The sequence below is a fragment of the Melanotaenia boesemani genome, chromosome 23, assembly GCF_017639745.1.
Source record: "Melanotaenia boesemani isolate fMelBoe1 chromosome 23, fMelBoe1.pri, whole genome shotgun sequence".
Lineage (NCBI taxonomy): Eukaryota > Metazoa > Chordata > Actinopteri > Atheriniformes > Melanotaeniidae > Melanotaenia > Melanotaenia boesemani.
In genome coordinates this window covers 23,529,792-23,554,885 of record NC_055704.1, presented here as the reverse complement: position 1 = coordinate 23,554,885, position 25,094 = coordinate 23,529,792, and the positions used below count along the sequence as shown (strand labels likewise).

General features: G+C 39.1%; 1 protein-coding gene across 1 annotated transcript; it reads right to left on the bottom strand.

The window, feature by feature from the left end:
* Positions 1 to 289: 289 nt before the first annotated feature.
* On the bottom strand, positions 290 to 25,094 carry prrt4b (proline rich transmembrane protein 4b). The gene is made up of 4 exons (XM_041977320.1): positions 24,986 to 25,094; positions 18,197 to 19,322; positions 10,767 to 10,904; positions 290 to 2,566 (listed from the first exon to the last, which is right to left on the bottom strand). Exons 2-4 carry the CDS (start codon positions 19,230 to 19,232, stop codon positions 537 to 539), a joined length of 3,204 nt encoding a protein of 1,067 aa, XP_041833254.1. The 5' UTR covers positions 19,233 to 19,322; positions 24,986 to 25,094; the 3' UTR covers positions 290 to 536.

Below are 25,094 nucleotides of genomic sequence, written 5' to 3'. Positions count from 1 at the left end.
TTGATAGATATAGTGTGCTTTATCACCACTAGAGGGCACTGCTGCACCACCACTGAGGAAGATGTATTAAAATGGATGGGGGAGTTTATATTTTGACAACCCCGCTCAGTATTTAATGACGTTACAGCTGTAAAGGTTATGACTTCAGTAGTATTTAAGTGCTTGACTTAGTCACATTACTATCTATTGGAATGTTGAAATGCAATAAAAACATTTGTACAAATCTGAATTGTTAAATCCCACTCAGTAAAATGTTACTCTTAATTTAACAAACTTTCACCAGCATTTATCAAACATGTAAAATGTACAAACCACTTTTTTTTTTTTTTTTTTAAACAATCTTGGCACTTGAGACCTGCAGTGACATTCGATAACTACAAACAAAATCTCATCAAACTTCCAAAAACCTTTTGGCAGCTATAGTTCTTGTATAATTTATGTTAAGCTGACATGCACTATTAAATACTTTGTAAAAATCCAAGTTTTTGCACAAAGAAGACACTCCTTTTAGGTCCTGAATATGGTCAGAGTTAGCTTTATAAATCAATGGTTTCGCTGCAGATGCTTAAAGCATCGATTTGTCTGCAAACGCTGATGAATTCCTCCTGCACTGATCGATCTGTTGACAGGTCCAGGCTCTCCTGTGATGCAGCTCCCAGAGTTTGGTATTGCCTCTGTGGGTCAGAGGACACCATGTGACCCGTGGCTCCTTCCCTCGCATGTCTCTCTGGACTTGGACAGAGGACCAGTGAGGATCCTCCAAGGGAGGTTCGGTAGAGGGAGCACAAGGAGGAGCTGCTTCTCCAGCGTTCGGGTGACGAACAGCTTGAGGATGATGCTGGAGCACCTTCGGTGGCATCACCTTGAGGCTGGGAGGAAGAGGGTTGGAGTTGAGAAGTTATCTCTGCACAGGAGGAGGTCCGATAAAGGCCGGAGTCAGCTGAGAGAGGATCGCAGAGGCCCTTACTTGGAAGAGTCCAGTGGTTGTTTGCAGGCATGTCACTGCAGCAAAGAGGCCGAACCGGGCTGAAGAGGCTCATGGGAAACAAGGCTTCGCTAAAGAGTGCTTCGTCTATGCTGCGGCGCAGGTTGATGGGTGAAGGTGGGCGCAGATCTGTGGTGGAGTCGCTGGTAAATGAGGATCCACCTGAGGGCTCTCTGCCTCCTCCATCCTCAGGTTTTCCCAAACCCTGTAAGTCCAAATCCAAGTCCAGGTCTCTGTATGCCAAGGCCCGGTTGCTATGGTAGAGGAGATCTAGACCATTCAAGCTGCTACCAAGCCTCTCATCCACCAGAGTGTACAGAGGAAGGCTTTCTGTCTCTCCAAGCCCAACAGTGTCGACAATGGCGAGCTTTTCTTGCTGGCTCAGCGTCCACTGGTAGCTCCCAGGCAGGATTGGTGACTTGGATGCCAGGAGTTCAGTCCAGCAACTTCCAGCAGCTGGAAGCTGGTTGGAACAATAGACTGGTTGTGCAACCACAAAGGCTAAGGTGAGACAAACCCCGAGCTCACATAGTCTGCAGCTGAACTGAAAAGTCCACCACGGCCAAGGGTGGAAGACCTCTTCTCCACCTGCGACTCCCATAGCATTAAGCATCGCATACAACTGAAGTCCAGCACAAGCTAAAGAAAATAACGCTGAAAGACAAACAGTGACAGCTGCACGGTTCCAGTCCCGGCTCTCAGCAAAGGGACAGCGGTTGTACCGCTCAGCAGGAGTTGGAGACGTGTTGTTCAGGTGGTAGATATGCTTTGAGTCTGCCCGCACATAGATGTAGAACACAAAATAGGCAGCAGATAGGAATGTTGCCAGTCCCACGAAGGCTCCACGGGAAATAAGAGAAAGAAAGAGGCACAAGGGAGGCTTTTCTTGGTAGAACTTCAGTAGTGTTACTGGACCGAATGCAGCAGCAAAGTGCAAGAACACCAGGCAGGCCAGGAAACAGGGTCTTTGGAAGGCTGAGTAGGAGAGCTGCATTCTTGAGCGCATTGATAAGAGAAGGAAAACCAGACCAAAAGCTGCAGTGAGGCAGGGAAAAGGTGCTTCGTAGAGCATGAGCGAGGCCTCTGCGGAGGGTATGCGGTCCTGGTGGCCGTAAGCATCATACAGGAGTGAGAAGGACCTTGTGCAACCAGCAGCGAGCAGGAACAAGCTGACCAGAGCAAAGTAGCCGCAGCCTGATGGGCATCGCAGTGGTAAGCAGAGCAGATTGAGTGCTGAAGCTAGTGTCAGCATTGCAAAGATGCAGCCTGCACCGTAGACATGTGCTTCCCAGGCCAGGCCCCAGGCTGCCATGGCACTGTTCCAGTCTGTGTACAAAGGTACCAGCATGGGTGTGGGTGGGTTCAGGAAGGGGTTGTTTGACTGGTTTGTGGCAGTGGTGTTTAGCACGGGCCTAAATTTCTTGATTTCTGACAAAGTTGTGGCATCCCAAGTGTAGGAGAAATTGCAGATTCCTGAGCTTTCTTTATTGCAGTCTGGAAGAAGGGTGACGTCATTGTTTGCCAGGTTAGACAGCCAGTCTTCAGTATACAGAAGAATAGACAGGGGTTCAGAAGGAAGACCTGGAAAGAAAAAGATGGATATGATTAAAGTTATGATGCATAAATTGTATAATAAGCAAGACTGCTAAACACCAAAAATATTTGGTTCAAAATGACTAAAATGACTCAAATTAGGCCTAAATGTAGCCCAAACGTGTCTATTTTTAGGTCATTATTAAAATACGTCACTGAGAAGTCAACAAGAACAAGAAAACGCCTCCACTGCAAGATTAAAACAGCTGAAAAATCTTTAACCACACTTAAGAGCATGCACTCATGAGAATACACAGCAGTTAATAAATGTTCAAGCTATCGGCTCTGATCCAAGATCCTGCAAGAATGTTTTTTCTCTAATGTGCTAATCCTGCATAAAAGCTTGTAAGAAGGCAACTTCAAATTGAGTAAGGCCAAAAGAGGAGGCATTTTTATGAGTGTGTGTGTTACTGTGTGTGATTCTGTCAGATCAGCCCACTCAGAACCACTTGGCTGGTTTTTCTGCATTACATAAGCCTTCTGGAGTTTCCATACAAGTGACTGTTAGATATGTTTTAGCACTGCAAAGGAAGTGGTTTGGCTTTGAGGATTAAGGATATTTATATGTTTATTATGTGCAACTTACAGAGAAGCCTGCAAAGCTCATTTGTACTGTACATGAAAACATAGCTTAATAAGTGGATGCAGATGAGTCAGTTTACACAATGTAATGCCTCAAAGATGGTCACAACAGACAAACATTTTCACTCTCTTAGCCTTTAAATCCCTCAAACGTTATATCCACTTTGTCTTTTTCATAAAACATCACCTCATGCAAACTGACTTTCCACCACAGTAAAGCAAATATTTTACAGTGGCAGCTGAAAAACTTTACCCTTCCAAAAACCAGCGATGATAACACACATACAGGAGAGGCAGCTTCTGATTTGTACACATAGGCTCATTAGTCATTGTGCTGCAGGCATATCAGGGACAATAACTCCTCCATAAAAATGCCTGCAGCTATAACAGACCTCAGTGACAGGGACATTTTTGCCAGGATAAACTGACAGCACAGTTAATCACATTGCAGGTTTAGTAAAATGTAACATAAACTCATTTTGCAATCAATTTAATGCAACACAGTGACTTTTTAGTTTTGATTTAGTTTTTTAGCCTAGCACAAACAAAAAGCCTAGCTGTGAGTTTGCATGAAAATTACGTTAAGGTAAATGATATTAAATTACATAGAGATACCTGGAGAATACATTAAGGCTGGGGGTGATCTTATGTGCCATTTTAAGACCTTAAATGTGCAGACGTCAGTACCGCAAAACCCCTAAATCTTTATGTATAAGTGGAGGATGTCTAGTTTGTTTCCTGCACAGAACTAAAACTGAATTCATGTGGTTATACATTTTTGTTTTAAGTCCTTTTCAAATGCCTTTTACAGGCATTATTCTTTTGTTTCCCATCCCACCCTGCCCTAATCTCCTGGTTTGTGATGTGTTGATGATTTCACCGCATGCCTTCGAAAAGGGGGGAACTCCCATAGGTGGGTTTGTTTTTCTTAAACTTGGACAGTTTTATTAAAACAAAATGACACTTTTCATTCGAGTGTTTTCTTATGCTGTGTTTTCTGCTGTTACTCAGCTTTTGCCTCTTTTTTTAAAGGTGTGTGGACATGATGTATAGCAAATGCTATTATGTTTGCTATGTGTGGCTCTGTAGCTGCAGAAAAGGGGAAAAATGCTTAATGAGTCTTTACCATCACTCTGAACTTTCTGAGATTTTTACAAATTTTCCATAATTTCCATGTTTTTATTTACTCATTTTAGAATATTTAAAGCTTTATTTATGGACCCCCTTGTACCTTGGTCACTTTCTGCCACACATCCTCATAAGTAGTGGACAAAATTTCCCAACAGGCTAGGACCCCTCTGGTGTCTGCTCCCTGTTTGTCTTCATAATACTCCTCTTTTGTATCTTGGCCTCAGTGTTAAACCTCAGTCCCTGGCTGTGGTGAAAATGTCAAGCTTGAGGAAATATGACCTCACAACAAGCTGCTCTTGCATCTGACAGTGTGGCCACTTTTATGTCACCTCAGCTTCATTATTTCCCCATGAAAGAGGAAAACAATGATCAGTCTTTAAGCTGACACAAGGTTTTTTTTTGTTGTTTTAATTAAGGCTGATAATTTTTTACTGGTCAATGCTATCTTGATTTCTCCCTTGTGCATCTTTCTCTTTGTGATCAGTTTTGTTGAGCACTGTATTCTTAAGATGGGGAGGAGAATTAGAAAGACATGCAAGCACATTCATGCTGTTCAGCTCCGACTGGAAAGTAAAAGCTGTCCAGCTGTTAAGTCAGCAAAGCAAATGGATTAAACATCCTGTTTCATGCTCATATATGATTTGCAGGAGGGTGTGAGATAAATGTAAACACAGTATCCTGGCATGTGTGGTCCACCCATAATCCTTTCTTTGTATTTGAAGTAGACCTAAAATATTTTTTAATCCACAATTAAAGAAAATTAATCACTTAAACTAAAGTATGATTGACAGAGACCTTAAATGACTGATTTGATTTGATCTCATTGTAAAATTAATAGCTTAGTTTTGACTTTCTGGGGGTTAATCTGACAAAACAAGCAGGCAGGACACATCTAAGGCTCTTAAACCCTGATGTCCCACAGTTGGGAAACTTTGAGAACAGACGCTACCAAACCTGCCAAAATGGCCATTTTGAAGAGCTCTTCTGAACTGTCATTAATTTTGTTGGTCTTTGCAGAGATAATGTTCACATATTAAACTATGATCTGATAGGAGTTTGGAGTTACAGCTGCAATATTCCAGAGAGATATTTTTAACCACCCTGAAAGTGTTTGTTTTGTTTTATTTAGGCAAGCCTGAAACCTTTTTCATTTGTGCTGTGTGCCATCTTCATTTATTCTTTATAAATTTACACGTCTTAACACATCTCCAAAGAGTTACCTTTATTATGACTCCAAAAGAATTCAAATAGACCTTGTGGTTGCAGAGATATACTCATTTCATCATGGGAATGTCATTTCGAGCTGTGCTTGTAATTTAGTGATTTCACTTTTTGTGCTGCAAACTATAAAACCAAAATCAAGAAAGTTTCTATTTTTGTTATTTCCATTCTAATAGTTAGGGTTAGGAAGGAAAACTGCTTAATATCTCATCTTTAGTTTTTTAATTTTAAAGTAAAAATCTAATAGATGCTATTTTTTTGGTTTTTTATGCTCATATGGAAAATCCATCTACAAAAACATACAAAAGGTTGGCTTTTCATTTGTATTCCCTAAATACATGCAAAATGACTAGCTGAAAAGAGACAACATACACCAGGATTGCCAGATGTCTGTGAGAAACCAGCATAATGGCCACTAAAAGACAATCTAACACAAGATTTCAAAACAAGCCTCTGAGAAACAGCTGCTGTGTTTTTGGTTTGCTAGCTTGCAGAGTCGGGAATGAGATGCACAAACCATAACAGAATGTATTTAAGTTAATGCTTCAAACTGATCTACAGTGTGTTTTCAGGATTTTTGATAAAGAAAAAGGTTTTGAATGTCCAGATATCATCTGTATATATCTATTTCATAGGAACTGGCAACCTGGCAACCCTAAGATGCTCGCAGTCAAGTCGTTATTAGGTTTTTGTTGAACAGAAAATAAAATCCTACAGTTTGAATGGATAGTTGGCTCTAAACTAATACTGATTTTGCAAAGTTCCAGTTTTAGATTTCATGCTACATCAAAAAACTGAAGAAATCCATTATCTGTACCAGTAAATCATCATTCAAGTCTGTTTTTAGTCTTGTTGGGAGCTGAGACATTAGCAGCTTTAAATGATGGCTAAATATATGTCAGTGCCATAAACCTGCATTGTATGATTGCTCCAGCAGTGTAATCTTATCCTGACAACCAGCTCTGTGTGGGAAATGTGGGTTTGCTAGTAAGAAGAAAAACAGCAGATTGTGGGCATAAAACTGCAGGATAAAATAGGTGTGGTTCAGCAAAGTGTTATGTCAGTGACTTGTCTGCCCATTTGTTTTTTTTAAAGGGTGAATAATGGGAAGCCAGTGAGTCAGGCTGAGTGGAAAACATGATGGGGTTGAATTGGTGCCTCACCTCACACTTGTGTCAGTTAGTGTCACATCTAAGCTGTGGGGCTGACCGAGCGGCCCGCATGGGGTTTGGTATGTTGTTGGTGGCTACACTAAAAGGATGGTTGAAAGCATTACTTTCCACTGCATGCTGCTTGGTCATGTGATACATTCCTGTGGGAACAAGACCCTTGTGCTCGGGACAGTTGACATATCTGAAACAGGCAGAAAACAACATCTACCGTGGATGCCAGCCGAGAGGCCAGAGATAACATAGTTACAAAGTTTAATATTTAGATTTTTTAAAGACCATGTTTTTTCCATTCTGAGAAAGTTATTGCAGGATTGAATCAGGTAAAGAGACATTTTATTTTTGTTGATTTTGAGATGACTTAGTTATTTTGCTCTTACAACTAAATAGGCCGTTTGAAGTCAATTAAATAAAACCCAAAACGTTTAGAATCAAGATGATCAAATTTATTTATTTATTTTTTGCATTGCCGTAGATTGGATCAGAAGCTTGGATGAACCAAAAAGGGATGCTCCTCTTTAACTGGTCATTGAGGTCAACTTAAATCCCTTAAATTATTTTGTTTTGTAATATGACTGCTGGCTATATTAAAACTGGAAATCTCCCTGGGTTGATTACCAGTGTCCTTACAGTAGCTGCTCATTTTTTGTGTAATTCCATCCAAATAAGCATTAAGCTCACAGTAGACATAAATAAAAAGTCTATAGGTAGACATATTTATGTCTTCAAATTTGAAATGCAAAGTGATGCTTTAACTAGCGTGTATGCATTTCTTTGGACATGCAAGATTAGCAAACAAAGTAAATCAGGGCTCTGCTTGATCACTGTGATAAATTCCAGGTTTAACCTTTTTGTTTTACTGCAGCAAGCCGCTGCAACACCTTCAGATGGCTGATTTAAATCTGTCTAGTCCAGTCCATTATTAATGGAGGCTGAAAACAGAATGATCAATAAGCAAATCATTAATAGAAGCCCATTTAGTGCACATGGCTACATTCATGTCTTAATTTCTTTCAGCCATGCTAGTAAATCTTGAAACGTCTCACTTGAGGCTGCTGCCTCGAAGAAAAGCTGAGGCAATAAAGCTGAAGCATTCTTTTGATGGTACAAGGACTACAACAAACTCACATCGATCCTTAATTGGCTGCAAGTTGCTTCTGCATCATGGCCCTGAGGGCTCTGAGTAATTTTGAACTGATTGCCTTTATTTGCAGTTACGATCACTGAAAGTAAAAGCTCACACAGACTGAAGAGAAGACTGTTGTATGTATGAAAATACCTCTAAATTAAATTTTAAAAAACTGTTGTCAAGTTTGTATAACTAAATTTGTGTAGCTGATAGGTTTATGAACAGATTTTTGCTTCAGGGAGAACTCAGACTAATAACATTGTTGCTTTGCTCTCTTACTCTCGACACACTAAACTAAAAATCCCTCCGGCGCTCCATCATCGGAGCAAGGCACATTTGATAAGTCTATTTTTTAAAATCATTTGACATCATCTGCTATTCTGGGCGAGGTAATGTGGGTTACATCTGCTGCTGTGAACTGGGCCAAAAGTAGATCTTTACATATCTGACTAGAAACCCTCTATATGATGAATGCACATAATCTACTGATATATATAAGAGCAATTATGAAATTTGACATTGTATTAACATTTAAGTGACTTATACTGTTGCACAAGTTGACACGTTCCTTTCCTTTCTGTTATGATGGTTTTGTGTTGCCATGAATGCTCTCAGCAGACAAAACCTGCATTAATCCAATGCAGGAAATATGCAGAAAAATGCTTAAGGTGCAAAAATGAAGCTATAGTTTAGTGAGCTAATGAAGGTGTCAGTCACCAGTTAAAGTCAAGGACACACATGGTCTGTGGTACATCTCAGCATGGTCCTTGGTGGCCTTTATATTAAAACAAATTCAATGAAAGATGCATTTTCACTAATAAATCTTTATATTAACAGTAGTTCTTAAACTATTCTGTTGGGGCCCATTAAAACAAGAATATTAGAATGGAAATTCAAGCTTAGAAAGCAGTGTGTGAAAGAGTGTGATGAAACCAAAATGGCCAAAACGTGGGTCCCTGAATGTCTGAGTGAATTTTTACAACAGTTTGCAGAAAAGGTTGTTCAGCCTTGTGAAGAGCTTCTGTCACTGTATGCTCTGCCAGAGTCAAAATCTTTAAACCGAAACAAATTACAGAAGCTACAGAAAGATTATGGAGAAAAAGTTGTGTAGAGATGTACAGGAAACTATAAACTTTTTCACAGATGATGAGAATGAGATATTTTATCACACCTCTGGTTCAAAATACGCTTAAAGAAACTTTAAATACAAAATGTTTGATGTAGTTTGGTGAGATAGCAAATCATAATCACATATTTTGATTATGTAAAGATAAGAGAAGAAAGATTTCTATGAAAATTATGTACGAGAGATTATCAGATGTTTTATTATTATTTTTATTTGGGAAAAAAACACTTGAAAGAAACTAGTTTTAGATTTTCTTTTTAAAGAAAATCATTAAACTTATTAGTTAAAATGTCTAATAAAATAACAGGTTGTGTTAAATGACTAAAATAATAGGTTCAAAGAATTAAATGAAATTATATTGATTTGTTTTTATTCATTGATTCTTTTTAGAATTCATGGAATTAATTTTTCTTTAAATCCTAAATTTTCCAGAGGAAATTGTGTCTTGGTCTCTGGATTTTTGGTGTGGTTGTTTTTACTGTCCTGTAGGCTTCAGTCGTGTCTGGTTTCCTGTTTTATTTTTGTAGTTTTTCCCCCTTGTGTAATCTGCTTCCTGTTCATCATCTCACCTGTTTAATTTGCTAATATACTTCACCTGCTTCTTGTTATTACACACCTCCTCAGTTTTATTCATTCCCTGCCAGATTGTTTGTCATTTCCTAACATCTTCTTCATCTTTGTTGTTTATGTCTTACTTCGGGTTTGTGGCAGCGTCGCTTTTTGGTTTTCCGGCCTGTGCAGCGCCTTTGTTTTACTGGGTTAAACTTGCGTTCCCTTTATCAACCTGGATTTGGGTTCCATCTAATCTCTTGACAAACTGTTTCTATATTAATTATAAAAAATACTTTTTGTCTTTAATTCTTTGGTGCTCATGTTATAGATTTCAGTTTATCTTTTAATTTGTTTTATTATTATTTTCAACTGATTTTAATTTGAGTTTCATTTTAGATATTTTTTTATTGTGTTATTTTCTATGAAGCTGATTTTATCAAATGATTTAAAATGACAAATAAATGCTGTAAAAAAATGTTTTTTCTACTTAGGGAATCACTTTAAACCGATATTAGTGTTTTCTTGATGCTTCAATAGAACTTTATTTCCTGCACTTTTTGTTTCAGTATTTATTTGCAGCATCATTATTATGTTTCCACCCAATCAGGACTAATTGTCAGAGCAGTATTTCATTTCAGCCTGCAGAAAGTTACATCTGGTATGACTTTGTTGTTCTACCTCCACTTTTCTGTGTGCATAAATGGAAATCCTTGTGCAGAGGAAAAACTGCAAAGACCCTGTTTAGGAGCAGAAAACTGCAGGCATTAGTCAGTATTTTTACATCTCAGATAAAATTGAATTATTGTATCGATCCATCTTAGTCCAACTGAAAATGGCTTAGAGTGCATGCACCACAGTTCTTTGTGTTTAATTTCTAACCATCATTATTGTATTAGATAAAACTTAGAATATAATGGAAACAATATATGAATAAAAGCTGCAGTAAATCTCATGTTAAAGCTCTCTGATGATCTGTGTGTTTCTAGTTTGTTAAAAGATCATCAGACCTGTGATCACTAATCTGAGAGACAGTACGGAGACGTAGGCCTATATGTTCAGTGGTCATGCATCCCTATTTTTTTGAGTTTTCTCCCATTGGAAGCAATTAGTAGCTTCAGACAAAGAAAACAAGGCAACTGCTTCTCTTTGTCCTCTGACAGGCTTACAGAAGTCTTGTTTAAGAGTCCCTTCTTATGACGAGAAATGTAAACCCATCACATGCTTGAAAAGGATTAGATCTTAAAGAAAGTCACTGTGCTTGTTTACGTGTTTGCTCACCTGTGCTCCGTGTTGGAGATGTTGTTAGCGGCTTAGCGGACGGCGTGGAAATGTCTGCCAAACTTGTGTCAGCATTCCCATCTGCAGCTGAAGGGGCCACACCTTCCTCTTCTTCCTTCTCCTTGTTGTCTGGCAGCTCTGTGAAGACACGTACAGTTTCACCCCTGAGTGATCTCAAAGCAAACAGGAATATAATTTAATTTACAAAGCACTGCTTCTCCAAAGTAGCATGAGTAAAACCGATTAGCAAACCTGGAGCTTTCCAAAGGTCACTTTAACCCTCTCTGTTCTCTGCTTACAGCACATCTGAGCTATAACTCTGCAGAAAAAATGGACGAACTATATTTTTTAACCCAGTTCTGTCAGAGATCGGCCTATCATCCACTTAGTTGTAGCCAGTCATCCATGGCACTGGGCCTCTGTGGTCTAATTACATCCTTCTGTGCAAGTGGATGGGTGTGTACATCCTATCCCATCACAAATCCAAACTCCTTTCTAGTGCAACAAAGTGAAATTGAAGAAAAAACACAAAGAGTACAAAGAGAGGAAAAAGAGTCCAAGAAAGATGGCAAGAGCCAGGAAACACAAATTATTGAATGCATACACAGTCAGGACTTTCCCATTTCCTTTTTGTTCAATACGGGGCAAAATCAAAACATGTTTTCAGTCCCCAGTACAACAGATTATGCCACCATTTGGGGCAACCAAAAAACACAGATTATATCACATAAGAAATAAAAATAGAGATGAAGGTCTAGACTTGGTAGCAATGCAAACCACTAAGTGAGAAAATTATCACCCTCATATTCTTTGAATAACTGGTGACAAAGACAAAGGCTGTTTACCTGAATAATAACATTAATTTTACCTGATTTCCACCAGTATGCCCAAGCAGTTTTTTTTACATGCATGTTTTATTTCTCTTTGCTATTTGGGCTTGTTTTAACCTAATTAGAATAAAAAACAAGCTTCATATATTGATGTTATGTACTTTTAGAGAAAAATTATGTCCACATATGTGCACTAATGTTCTGAATTTCCATAAAGTGCTGTCCACGTATGTGGCCGCTAAGCTCTCAGAGGATGCACATGGAAAATTTATAGTATCTCAGTATAAATATAATAACTGTTTTAGGTTCAATTTCAGAAAATATTGAGAATATTAAGAAATGTTCTAACCTGAGTAGTTGTTTTGAGAAATGACTGGCAAGTAGCAAAAGATTATTTTGACGGAAATGTGGAAATTTATGACAAAAATTAATGAATAGTTATAGTAAATAATATTGGAACTGTAGAGCTAGTCTAAAAAGAAATAATACAAAACAAAAAATAAGAGCTTTGATTATTTCCTTTTATGATATAAAGTTTATTTTTAAGACTGGTGAAAATAACATGAGTTGTAAATATTGAGCAGACCTAACTTTTGACTCTTTATAAATTCCAGTTTCAATTAACTTTTTTTTCTTTTAAAAATATTACTTACATCTTTGAGACCATGCTTATTTTTTAGCCTTCTGCTCAAAAATAACATGCCCATAATGAAATGAGTTTATACATCTGCAACCAAAAGGTTTATTTTAATACTTTTGGAGTCCCGATAAAGATAAACTTGTTAAGATGTGTTATTATCAGTGTGTGTGTTGCTGATGAAGAATAAATGAAAATGGCGCAAAATTCAAAGCGAAAAAAAGTTTCATGCTTGCCTTAAAAAACAAACAAACAAACAACACTTTCAGGGTGAATATAAACTGGACTGATGCAGCTGGGTCTCTGCAAAGATCAGTTCTTATAAAGTGAAACGGAACAAAATTAGAGGCGGTTCAGCAGAGGTCTCCAAAATCGCCATTTTGGGCCAGTTTAGAGCCATCTGTTCTTAGGTTTAGAAGGTCAGTGATAATCTTTCTAACATTTGCTTGGATAAGATGAAGATTTGTACCTTTATACACTATATTTTGCAGTATTAAACAGAGGAGGTTGTTTAATTATGATTGAAAACTTTAGAGTTTAGAGATTGCTCCTCACGTCCTTTTTCTTTATTATTCTGATAAGGTTTAGAAACTGACTACTTGATGTGTAAAGGTCAGCTCAAATTTCACAAATTGTAAGGAGACAGTTTCTGCTGCTGTACAACACAAGATCAGAGCAGCTTCTTAAATCTGCAGTAGAGACAACAAGATGTGCCTGTGACAGGAAATTAAATTATGCCTAATAAAATCTTCTACGAATGGTTTAATGAGAGCAAACATGCAGGGCAACTAAGTCCCTCACATAAGAGCAGTGGAAACCATGTCTTTAGCACATCATAAGCAACATTTCTGATGACCTGCTGTTTGTACAGAACGCCGAAAAAGCTAAATAAAAAATGAGAAGGGGTGTGAGCAGGGGGATGCAAACTAAATCCACATTCTACCTATTGAGCAGCTTAACTTTAAATATGAGTGCTGAATTATCATTTCAAATAATCAATACATGCATAATGTCCTTTCATGATGGTCTAAGAGAGGTCATCTTATGCTTCAGGGAGTGCATAGCTTTTCATTCATGAAAGAGGTCTTTAAACTCACCACCCAACATGTTTTCCTCCCACAGAATATATGACTTGCATCCCTGAACTGGCTGGAATGTCTTCATTGTAGTCAAGGCTTTTCTTCACTCATTAGCAGTTATTAAATACTAAACTATACAAGTAAAAATACTAAATCCTTGTCTTTATCCATAGGGTGCCCTCTGATTTCAATCAAATGTTCTTTTAGGCACAACAGCTGGGCTTGGCATGTGGAGATAATTACAACTATCCTAGTGTATTGTTGTTTTATTTTTTAATGATAAGACACAAAATGGGTAAAATGATTAAAAATTATGAGTTGGCTCGGTTCCCGGATCATGTAAAACCACTTTCTACCCTCTTCTATATCCTTATATGCATTTCTGAATATCTAATTGTGCAATATCATTTTGATGGACATGTAAAATATATTTTCAGAGGGAATATATATTGTATAATATATATTGTTTTTGGGCCATAAAAGTGTTAATTTTACTTTTTGAGACTATGTGACTGTTTCAAATAATGCAAAATTGGGGCATGTTGTTGATTTAAAAGACAGATGTTGAGTTTAATAATTTTGGATCCCAGAAAATGAAGAAATTTATTCATTTTCAACCCTTTGTTGCAATGTTCTGCTTCTGAGACACATATTGTTTAGTTTTTCCAAGTGGATGAACTCTTGATTGTACATTTACTTAAATAATTAATTATGTGGAGATCCTTACTCTCTGAACTCAAGCAGCAGAGGTTTAGTGACCATGAGTAAGGACTGGCTGGGTGGAAGAAAAAAAATGAAACAAAAAATGCACAGAATAGCCCTTTACAGCATTTAAAGGAAAAGGGACAGAGATGATAAATTAGTCACACCTGAGCTGCAAGGTGAGGAAGAGTTACTTAACAAAAACAAGCAGCTCAGATGGAGAAATCAGAGGGGACAAAAGGAAAGACAATTAAGGTTAATCCAAATTCTGAATATTCGTTCCAAAAAAGGAAAACATCGCCGTGTCAATAAAAATTAAACAGAAATTGTCCAAGGACCAGCTGGATTTAAAAAGATATTCCTGAGCCAATCCCAAATGAATGAAACTCATTCCTGAAGCAAATTCAGAAGAAGTTGATTCTTGAAGCTAAATGAATGCAGAGCTGGATTCCTGTGGAACGGTTGGATCTGCATTTGTTAAGATAAGTCTCCTTTGTTTATCTCTCCAGGTTTCTCCTCTCCCAACCTCTTAGTTTGTCATATTCCTTCTTGCAACTCTTCTGAGCCATAAAAAGCATTAACTCAGTATTTCCTGTTTTTTTTTTTGTTTTGTTTTTTTTGTTAGTCAAAAACTGTTTGTCACTGCACAATGAGAAGTCATAACGCCGTTTCTTTACATGCTGACAATAAGAGATTAATTCTGATGCAGAGATGTAGCCATCGTGAGGACATTTTGTAAAACAAAAGTGAACATATTGTTGTAGCAGTTATCATGGCGTGTAAAATGTCTCATGAGCTTCTAATTATGCTCAACAAAAAGGTTACAATGCACTCCATTACACCATTATCTATGCAAACCTGAATAGGTTCATGCAAAGAATACAAGCGTAGGTTTGAAATCCATACACTGCACCTAAATTGTCTTGAGGGGATCAGAGATGGGCTGCAGAGTGGTGCAGAGAAGAGCCGTATGCTCATAATTAGATGCAAAATGAAGCAATGTATGACTGAGATACAGTAGCTGATCTTGAATTTTGCTTCTTGCATCAAATTTCGTCATGCACTACAAAAATCCTCATTATTCTGTAATGTTTCAATCAGTCTCCTCCTGGGGTTCGTTCAGCAGAACAAAAAATGTGTGCTGACTTCTAAAAACATACCAGACTAAAAAGGTTATTATGAGGAGATTACCATAATATTAAAGCAGACACAGTGCTCTCTATTGGCAATAAAGCTTATTTTCTATGAAAAATTTATAAAAAGGCATCAGATATTCATGTCACATGTTCTGTTTGTTGAGTAAACCCATTTCCATAATCAATCAAACCATTACGGGCCACGTTTTATCTGCTTAAACCTCTGATCGCAGAGGCAATACATCCTTTGCAGGTATTAATAGAGTCTGCTAAAGGTCTTTTCTTTCCACCGCCTCTTAGTACAACATGGAATTGGTGGGAGGAGGGGAATGAGGGCATGATATAAGAAAGCCTTTTTATTTCGCTTTTAAGAAGAAAATTTACAGCAACGGCTCTATATTTTTAATCTACAGCCCCTTCCCCTCTTTTTTTCCTCTCTTGCTTCTCATAATTGTCCTGCCATCTCATGTTGCCCCCCCCCCCCCATATTAATAGATGAAGTGACACAGATGTAGACCATTGCTGTTTTTTCAAACCTGACAGCTACCTCAAGGACAAGGCCACATAGCAAATGCTTTCCAGATTCACGAAAGGATGACTGTTTTTATTTTATGTGGCGAGGATGTTCAACACCTCCAATAGTGAAATGATTTACTTTGTGCAGCTACAGAGTTCATCCTGGGATAATGTATGATAATACAGGAGTGTTCTGCTTATATTTTCATATTATTCTCTGTGTCCTTTGGCAAGGCGTAATCTTTTTAGTGCTGCAACACTCCGATTCAATAAGTACAAGCATAGCAAGGAGGCTTACAGAAGAAATATTTGTTTACATTTCAACTTCATGACTAGAAGCATTTCTCTGTGCTGTCTTGACATTTTTGACCTTGAAAGCAGCCGAAGCTGACATGTTTGTCCACAGAACGAGGTGACAGGGATTTGTGTTTGCACAGAGGCAAAAAGGTCTGCAAAGAGGTAAGGAGGAGGCAGGTAGGGATGAAAGAGGCTCAATGGCAAGGAGCCTGATCTCCATCCGAAACGGCGACCGGCGTGCATACGGTCCTGCAGGAGAGCTGGTGTTTCCGCTGACTATGCGCTTAGAATACTGATACATGAACACAGCAGCACCCTCCTCCCACCTGAAACCCCCTCCTCATCTGTGTGCCACCACACAGCTGAAAACAGTCACAACACTGATATCTGTAGACAAAACATCCACCAGATTCAGCACAGATTGAGAGATCAGGATATGAGGAGGTTGAATTCCAACACTGCTGGTGTAAAAGGAAAACATAAAACTACATTCACTCTCAGCTTCACCCAGAAAGTGTAAGATGAACATGTTCACTGAATGCACAGCTACCTGTAAGTTTAGAATAAAACTGTTCTTCTAAAAATGGTGGGAGACAAAAAATGTGCATGGCGTCAATGCACTAAAGGATTCTTTTGGCTTTTAAACAGAGAAATCACATTTCAATTGACAGTTTTAGCCAAATTTTAGCTGGAAATGACAAAATAAATGAAAAAACAAAACAGAACAACTACAAAAGTGAATTTAAACCAAAGTTATGACTCAAAGTTGTTGAGAAAACCAAAGATACTTATACGGAAGCTAAGAATGGCCATGCTTGAAGAAATTTTACATAATTATTAATTAAATATCAAGAGAGAGAGCATGACTGTTTTATAAATCTGAAAAAATCCTTAGCAAGTGTGTTGGTATTTATCAAGATAATGTACTTTTCTTTTTCTGTAATGCCAGATATTTTACGTATTATTATTATCCATTTATTTATACTAGTCTAGTCCTGTTTAGGGTCCTAAGGACTGGAGTTTCTTGTCATTGTCACCAGCAGAGAGACTGGTTAAACCCCGAACAGGACATCAGTCTGTCACAGGGCTTAATCATATGCAGTCTGCAGCCCAATTAAAAGGATTTTTTAAACTAGGAGACATGCTTATTGTTCGAGAAGAAACCCATGCAGGCACAGGGAGAACATCCAAACTCCACACAGATTCATTTAAATGTCACGTTGTAAAGACAATATTAATGGACATTTGATGGGATGGCAACATTAGACATCAGAACTTCATCAGTCATTGTCAGACGGATACCAGCTCGCCTTCTCCAGCCTGAGAATAATCGACTCATAATTTTCTGACCCAACCTTTGACCCTACGTGATAAATGTGTCTGTACCTGAAGGAGGCTCTCCCTCTGAAAACTCATTAGGTATACAGACACCAGACTACCGCTGTGTTGGGGGATGGGTCAGAGAGAAGGTGGAATTGCCTCAATGCCGCATCAGGGTCTTCTGAAACATGGAGCCAAGCAATAGCTTCTTTTTGTCCATCATCTTTCCCTTTCTTTGTAAGTGAAAAACATGCATATTGAATTTCAGTCAAACAGCCTTTCCTTCCTCCACTCTCTGAGGCAATGACTCATGCAGTGTTGAATTAGTATTGCTGGTAAGAAAGTCATTATAGATAGTTCAAGGCTCTGGGGGATGGATAGATTTTTAAAAAGGGTGGTACAAATTATTCTTTGGTAGTGACTGTGAAATGCAAAATTAACTGTGGTTTTACGGTCGATAGTACAAGTAAAGAACAGCAAAGTGTCCTTTTAATTACCCGCAAGACATTGCTCAACAGATTCTTCTTAGAGATGGTGGCACTGGACATTTAATAAAAAAATTTTCATTATGGTGCTTTGTTTGTGAAGCAGCAACTATGACCAAGAGTCAAAGCATCGGCCTGCTGAACCAGAGCCATCCCATTAGCCACCCCTTCTAGATGGGTATTCTTTCCAAGCCAGCAGATAACTCCTTCATAGATTTATGAAGGTCGGCTTCAGACTTTTTGCTTTCAGCCGGATCTCAATTTTATGCTAATCTCAGGCCTTTGATCACTTTTCACTGTCAAAATGTCATTGATCAAAGCGGAATTGTCTGCATCCTTTGACAGCTACCTATTGAACCTGCCTGCACATGATTGATCACATTCATTGAATCAACCCAACCTCCATTGATTTGGCTAACTTTGCTTACCTTCTGCAATTGTAAAGTTAGCCTTTTCGCTCGGAGTTGTGCTTGTTATAGATTCAAGGACTAGTTTATGATCGATCCCTGGAGCAGTGGAAATTGTCCCTGGCTCTTCCTCTGTATTCCCCATGCTGGTCTCTGAGAAGCCCAGGTCCACTTGGCTCTGAGTGGGCTGAGTTTCTGACGTTGTGGCTTCAACTGTAAGGAAGGACACACTTAGAGTTGACTCCTCTGGTCTCCTAACAAACAGGGTTTCTGAAGAAGTAAGGTGGGTTACAGACGTCAAAGCATGTGTGCTTGACAGGGTAGACTCCACCAGTCCTGAGTTTGGTGTTGTTGTTTGTTCTGCTTCCCTCATCAGGGTGGTTGGAACTGTAGTTTCTGGTACTGTGGAGGATTTTATCTCAGCCTTTTGATACATACTGTGTTCCTCAGGGAGATGTTGTGTAGTGGCACCCATGCTGGGTTCTGTTTCTGCAGTTCCCCATGATGAATGGGTATGTGTTGCATTTTGTTCAGGAGTGTTTGTGTTGGTGGGACTGTTAGTGAACAGAGTGTTTCTGATAAAGCTGCTTGTGGGTGAAACAAGAGCATTATTGTCGGTGTGAGTTATGCTGCTGTGTGAAGAATCTGATGTCCCTGTGGGAAGTGATTCAGTTCTTATCTCTGTCACGCTCCTAAGCAGACCCTGAGTCAAAGTGGTGGGTGGTTGAGATTCTTCAGAAACGCTCCCCTCTCCTGATCCAGTGTGGTCTTGGAAGTGATTGATTAGATTTGTCAACCCTTTGGCAGTCGTGGTCAAAGCAGCTGCCTCATCTTTACTATGTGAACTCTCATAAAAAGGGATTTTAAATGGCAGTGAAGGGAGAGAAGGAAGCTTTGGGAATGATGGGGTCCACCAATAAGAGCTGGGCTTCTTCTCAGTTGGCTTTTCACTCGATGGTGTAGGTCCCCAGAGGGCCTCTTCGTCGGCTAGAACCCGCCTGTGGGTGAGCAAAAAATACCAGAAGAAAAGAGCCAAGGTCCGGTGGAGGCGAAGCATGCTGTCGACAGTGTTGCACGGATCGTCACATGTTGTTCTCCATTCTCCTGCTCCCTGAGGCAGGTTTGGCTGACTTGCCTATGAAATGACCTAGAAGACAAGAACACACAGGACACTTAGTGACACACTTCTCCACTACTGGTGGGCAGCTACATTTAGGCTGATTAGCATCTGTTCACTTTTCTTTTCATCAAACACTTCTAGAAGGCAGTGCTGTAGTTTCTCAGAGTTTGACCTCCTTAAAGTAACTCAAGTATAGAAAATATGACACCCATTACAAGCAACAACCTAAGTAAGGAGGCAAAAAATATGCTACCAACCCCAAATCCCAGCAAGAGCTTCAGGATTATGGGCACCCTGCAATTAGTGGTGTTCTGTTAGGTGTGGTCAGTTTTCCTGTCATATTGTTGCTTATTGTCTCGTTGGTTTGGTTGCTGCCCTGACTGATGGATTAGAGAACAAGCTTTCATCCATATGTGTCCTGTTCAGTGAGGAGTGGTCAAGAAATAATGTCCAAGAGTTGGGTAGGGGGAGGTAGGTAAAGAATTGAGGTCTGGCTAGCCAGTCTTACAATAGAGGGACCTCTTATTCTTTTGTAAGGCACCAAATGGTTCAAAGTCACTAGCCTGTTGCCTCAGTGAAAAGACTGGAGCACCAAAGGAATTTCCTCTGCGAGAACAACAACCTGTATGCTTTAGCTGTACTTAACTCCCCCTCAATAACCCCCAGCTTTGGCCTTGCTCTCTTTCAATCTCAGATTTATTTGTTCTTTAAAGCAGATGGAGAGAGATGTTTGTGTGGGAGTGGAAAAAAAAACATTGATTCACTGAAAGCTGCTATCACACTGAAGCTCTCTCCAGCTTCTCTATTATGCTCTGACTCCCTTCCTGAATGCTGCTACTTCACTGTCCACCTCAGTTCCCTCTTATTTACAACTCACTCTTTTCCCAATCCATGCCAGGTCTTTCCACTCCTTGTTCTAGTGAGCCAGAGCCATAGGAGTCTTGCTGATCATGAAGGAAAGGGGTCTGACCAGTCATCTCTCCCCTGTGTTTATGCCTGGAAGGCTGAAGCCAGCCTGGATACACAGTCAGATAATAGTATGAAGTCTAACAACCAGGGGGAAGCTTCCCACACACTCCCTAATTTTAGCACTTTGACTGAGCAGCATGAAAATCAGTTTCCCAGGAGGTGAGGTTGTTTTTAAATACCTGTGTGTTCGAACTTGCACCAACCGACCTGCACATTTTATGCATACAGAGATATGGCTGTAGATTAATTTGGACCTGACTCTGCACGTCAAGTACAGTGAGTACTTGTTTACCCACATAGTGAGTATAAACACCCACACATGCACTTTTTTTGTTAGTTTTCATCAAGACATTTCAGTAATTTCTAAAGGCAATAAACCTGAATACAAAAAGGACTCATATCTTGCTGCAGCTTGGAGCAACCTGTCTTTCACCCACAGTTGCCCTGCTGTTGATTTAATGCATAAATTTTCTATTGTTTAAACAGCCGGGTATAATGTATAATTTATTTTGTCAAATGTTCTCACATTTCACTTCGGGGATCGCTTTCATTCAGTGTCATATGGCGAAGGGAAGCTTGTGCAGACTGATAAACAATCAACTCATTTAATCTTTTTTTGGCATGATTGCGTTATCCAGTATTTCATTACTATTACAGTACATTATCTAATGTTTGGGAGTTCATTAAAGAGTCATTAAAGGTTATTTTTCCCTTAACCTGCTTGCCTCATTTGAGTTCATACTTGGTTTCTCCATCTTCAGCAATAACAAGCTAATCCCAGTTTATTCACCATTTCTGTAAAGGCTGTGGCTATGTGGAGCAAAAGGTTTTTAGCACAAATATAAACTGCAGCCTGCCTGCTGTGCCATCTAGCCGAAGCCCATTGTCCCAGTATGCTATCCTACACTCATGTATTTAGGATTTTATTTCAGCACTTGCCAGTAGACCCTGAAAAAAATTCATGAAGAAACGCAGCTGCAGAGCTGTAGCCAAAAACAACACTGATGAGAGCGGTAACAGGGAGTTGGAACATTAAAATCTGGCTGAACCAAAGGAATAATGTAGAATCGCTGTGTCATGTATTTACAGCTTTAACATATAAGCCAGTTTATAAATGTTATGTTTGATTTAGATGTCATCAATAGATGCTGAACTATAAGCAAACAACCCAAGCTAACTTTCTGATTGGCGCCTCACCAGCAGTTAAAATAACTTTCTTGTCATCATTTATCACCACATCAGAAGCATGCCTGCTGAAGACAGGGGCTGGTTTGACAACAGCAGAGCAAGTGGAACAAAACCATAAAAAGTGTCTGTGGGGAATTTGCAACAACTCCCTTCTATTATTTTGCTGGCGTTTTGTCTCACTGCTCCTGATAAAGACCAAGGGGGGCTGGTACTGTACTGCGCTCAGAGAGGGAGGCGCAGAGAGCAAAAGACAAGGGCAGCAGAGGAGAGGGAAAGAGACAAACCCAGCATATTGACATTCTGTTGTGACATTATTAGTCTAGTGGAGGAAGCTCTGCAGCAGTCTCCTTGATGCTAATGTTAGTTTGTTGGCCAGACTCTGTGTGTTCTTGAGAAGCCTCCACTTAATGTCTCCTCTCAGCACAATCAGCCATCTTGATCCCAATCTGCCTTCTGCTTGCTTTGGCTTATTTCTATATGGAATTTTCCTATTTTTATGCTAATCTGACATTGCAAGCCCCTTTTTGAGATAAATAATGCTGCTATAGGGAAGCAACAAAAGGGAGTCGAATTAAAAGGCTCTACAACAGGAGGTGAAATAGACAGTGGCTGACTTAGGGCTGTGTGTTTCTGCTGATTGATTGAAATAAAGAGGCTCTACACCGCAGGGAGTCACAAATGGAGAAGACCCAACTGTGGTTGATGTCATTACTATTTAACAAACCTGCTGTAAGCATGGCCAGGTCTGCAGATCAGTGACAGTCCAAGATAATGGGATAATTTACCTCCCTTCAAATGGCTACTGTCGTGTGTTGTTTTAATCTGTGTCTGCTTTGTGGGTGTGCATATTCTCAAGCACTACTTCCCCTGTAGTATTATTTCCATGGTTATGTTGGTACGTTTGCATGTGAATGCATGTGCTTCCTCCCATGTGTTTGTGTGTTTTTATTGCAGCTCTTTAACATCATAGTCTCCCATCTCAGAAGTCAACAAGTGGCTTTTCCATGCCGTCGTCTTCTTACTTTAATGTTTCATGTCAATAGTGCACGGATTTGATTTTATGGCTCCTTTATTCCAGCAGGGATTTATTATAGAAAATACCAGAAATTAATATCTTCATGTTGGCGTCAGTGGCTAATAGGTGTCCATTTATAAATCTAAGTATAGTTATTTAATTTGTAATGAAGAAAAAGATAAAAATATTAACAAATTTAAGAAAAATACAACATGAATAGGTGTTTAGCATTTTAAATTGTATTGTCTAGTCTAATGTAAAAAATTAAAAAGTGAAATCTTTCTAGAACTCTTACAGGCAGCAGCAGTATTTTTGTCATCCGTTACCATAAACACTGATAACAAATAACTTTTCCTGTCAGTGGTATTTGAAAAGGAATTATTTCCCTGTTGTGTTTGGTTAAAATAAGCACCCTAACAGTATAAAGACTAAAGGAAGTTGCTGCTTCTGGCTGAGAAGTGTTTTTGTGGTTTGTTTTTTTGTGGAAATTAAACAAGACATGATGCGTTAATTAGAGGGATTTAAAGGTGCTGCTAAGCTGTTGTTTTGGCTTTGCAGGGTATTTAGCCAAATGTTTCACTGTTTCCAGGGTTGTTGGAGTGCCTGCTGGAAGCATGAGACAGTAATTTTTCTCAATATATTTAAGAGGAAAGAAAACTGCAACACCACTTTACTGAAATTAGTTTTAAGAAGATTCTTAAGGGGTGCATTTACAAGTGTGTGTGCATGAGCTTGACTGCTGTTGTGACTGATATAACTGGCTGATTGTAATGGTCTCTGGGTTTTATTCTTTGCTTCTATATGTTCAGCATCCTTGGACTGGTGGTCTGTCCAGGGTGGACCCTGTCTTTTGCCTGATTGTAGCTGGTTTCAGCTCCTCCTCAACCCCATTGCTTTAGCTGGAAAAGGATGCTTTGTATCTTAGTTTGTCATCAGTTTGCTCTCTGCATATTAATTTTACTTCATCACTTATATAGTAGAGTTTGTCTGATTGTGTAATCTGTGTTGATTTCTTCATGTTGGTTCAAACCAAGTCCTACTTTACTGAATGTCATATCTTCATTATCTCCATCCAGTTCCAAGTTTCTTTGCTCATCGTCAGATCCTTGTTGTTTATCTGCAGTAGTTTCTTATACCAAATCATGTTCTATTTCTTTTGTAGATATCTTTATGTTGTTGTTTATCGTTTTCATCACTTGCCTCCACCCAGCCTGTGTTTGGTACTGCTCACTCTGCAATTATACATTTTACATCACAATTGACATGATTCAGTTGTTAGTAATTTTTATAGCCTAAAAATGGTACTGCATTGACCTCAAACATCAAATATCAAATCAAATTTATGCTCTAAATCTAATGTCCTGTAACCAAATCATGAGTAGAAGCTGATTAGCAGATGGAATTTTGTAACCAGCTACTGTCAATAGTCCCTGGACATTATTGACCATGATGAGAGCTGCTCTCATGTCTAAGAATAGCTAAACCCATTGTGTTTTATCAAAAAACATCAACACAAGCAGCACTCCAACAGGTGACGTATATCCCATTGGCTCTACAAGCTTTACAACATCCTGAGTCATTCTATTTACAAACTAGATTAATCCCTCGCTGCTTTAATCTGTGGCATGTGTTCTTGAAGGCCCAGTTTCCACATGAGGAATTCCTCTATGAGAACAGTTAAAAACCTCCTACATGTTTTAAACTTATGGATTTGTTCCCTTTTTTCCTCATTAGTTTAATTCAGCTGTATCCCAATGCATCTGACAACCAGCTCTTTAAAACTCCACTTGGGCCACTCTTTAATGGCATCGGTTGCACCGGGTTAATACTTGCACTAGCTCTGGAGCTTCTGAATGTAGTGAACCTGTTTATTTTAAGGATGTTCTCAAGCAGAAGTGTTCCAGTGACTGCCTTTGCCATGGCAACAGCTGAAGCCAAAGACATCGTGCTAATCCCACAGATTTCAGCACGTTTTGGATTCTGCTGCTCAGTTTGTAGAAGTGTGTTTGACTCATATGTAATTAGGGCAGTCTCACATACACACTTGCTGATTTGCTCTCAGCAAAACACACGTTCCTTCATATATTCTTTGCAATCTTAAGCTAAAACAGAATGTCCAAACATGGATGAAAGAATGTATTCAGAGCTGTACATTAATGCAGATTGCAGATGTTATCATCTTTCTATGTGAGGCTTATCCAGATAGCAGACTCACAGGCACACACACACTCATACTGAACACACATATTACTTGTTCTCTTACAGATTAACCACTATATGGTTCCCTCTCATCTCCTTAATCCTGATGTTAAAAAGTGACAACATTGCAGCCCTCTTACATGTGTTTGAAAGAGAGTAGGATGTATGTGTTGCTGTGTTTACCTATAACTGCACCAAGACTGGGCTCTGTATATAGCATACAAGAGTCAGAGGTACATCTCCTATTTCTAGAGACTTATTAAAGCAAACATGCAGAGTCAGACAGAGACGGGAAGATGAAAGCATGCCAGCTGCTTACCTGCAGATGTATGGAATAAGATGGAGAATCCACAGCCAGCGGTGCGTGTGTGAGGGAGAGAGTGCTGTGCTGCAGGCGAGACGATATTTGCGAGCCAATGTGGGTTTGA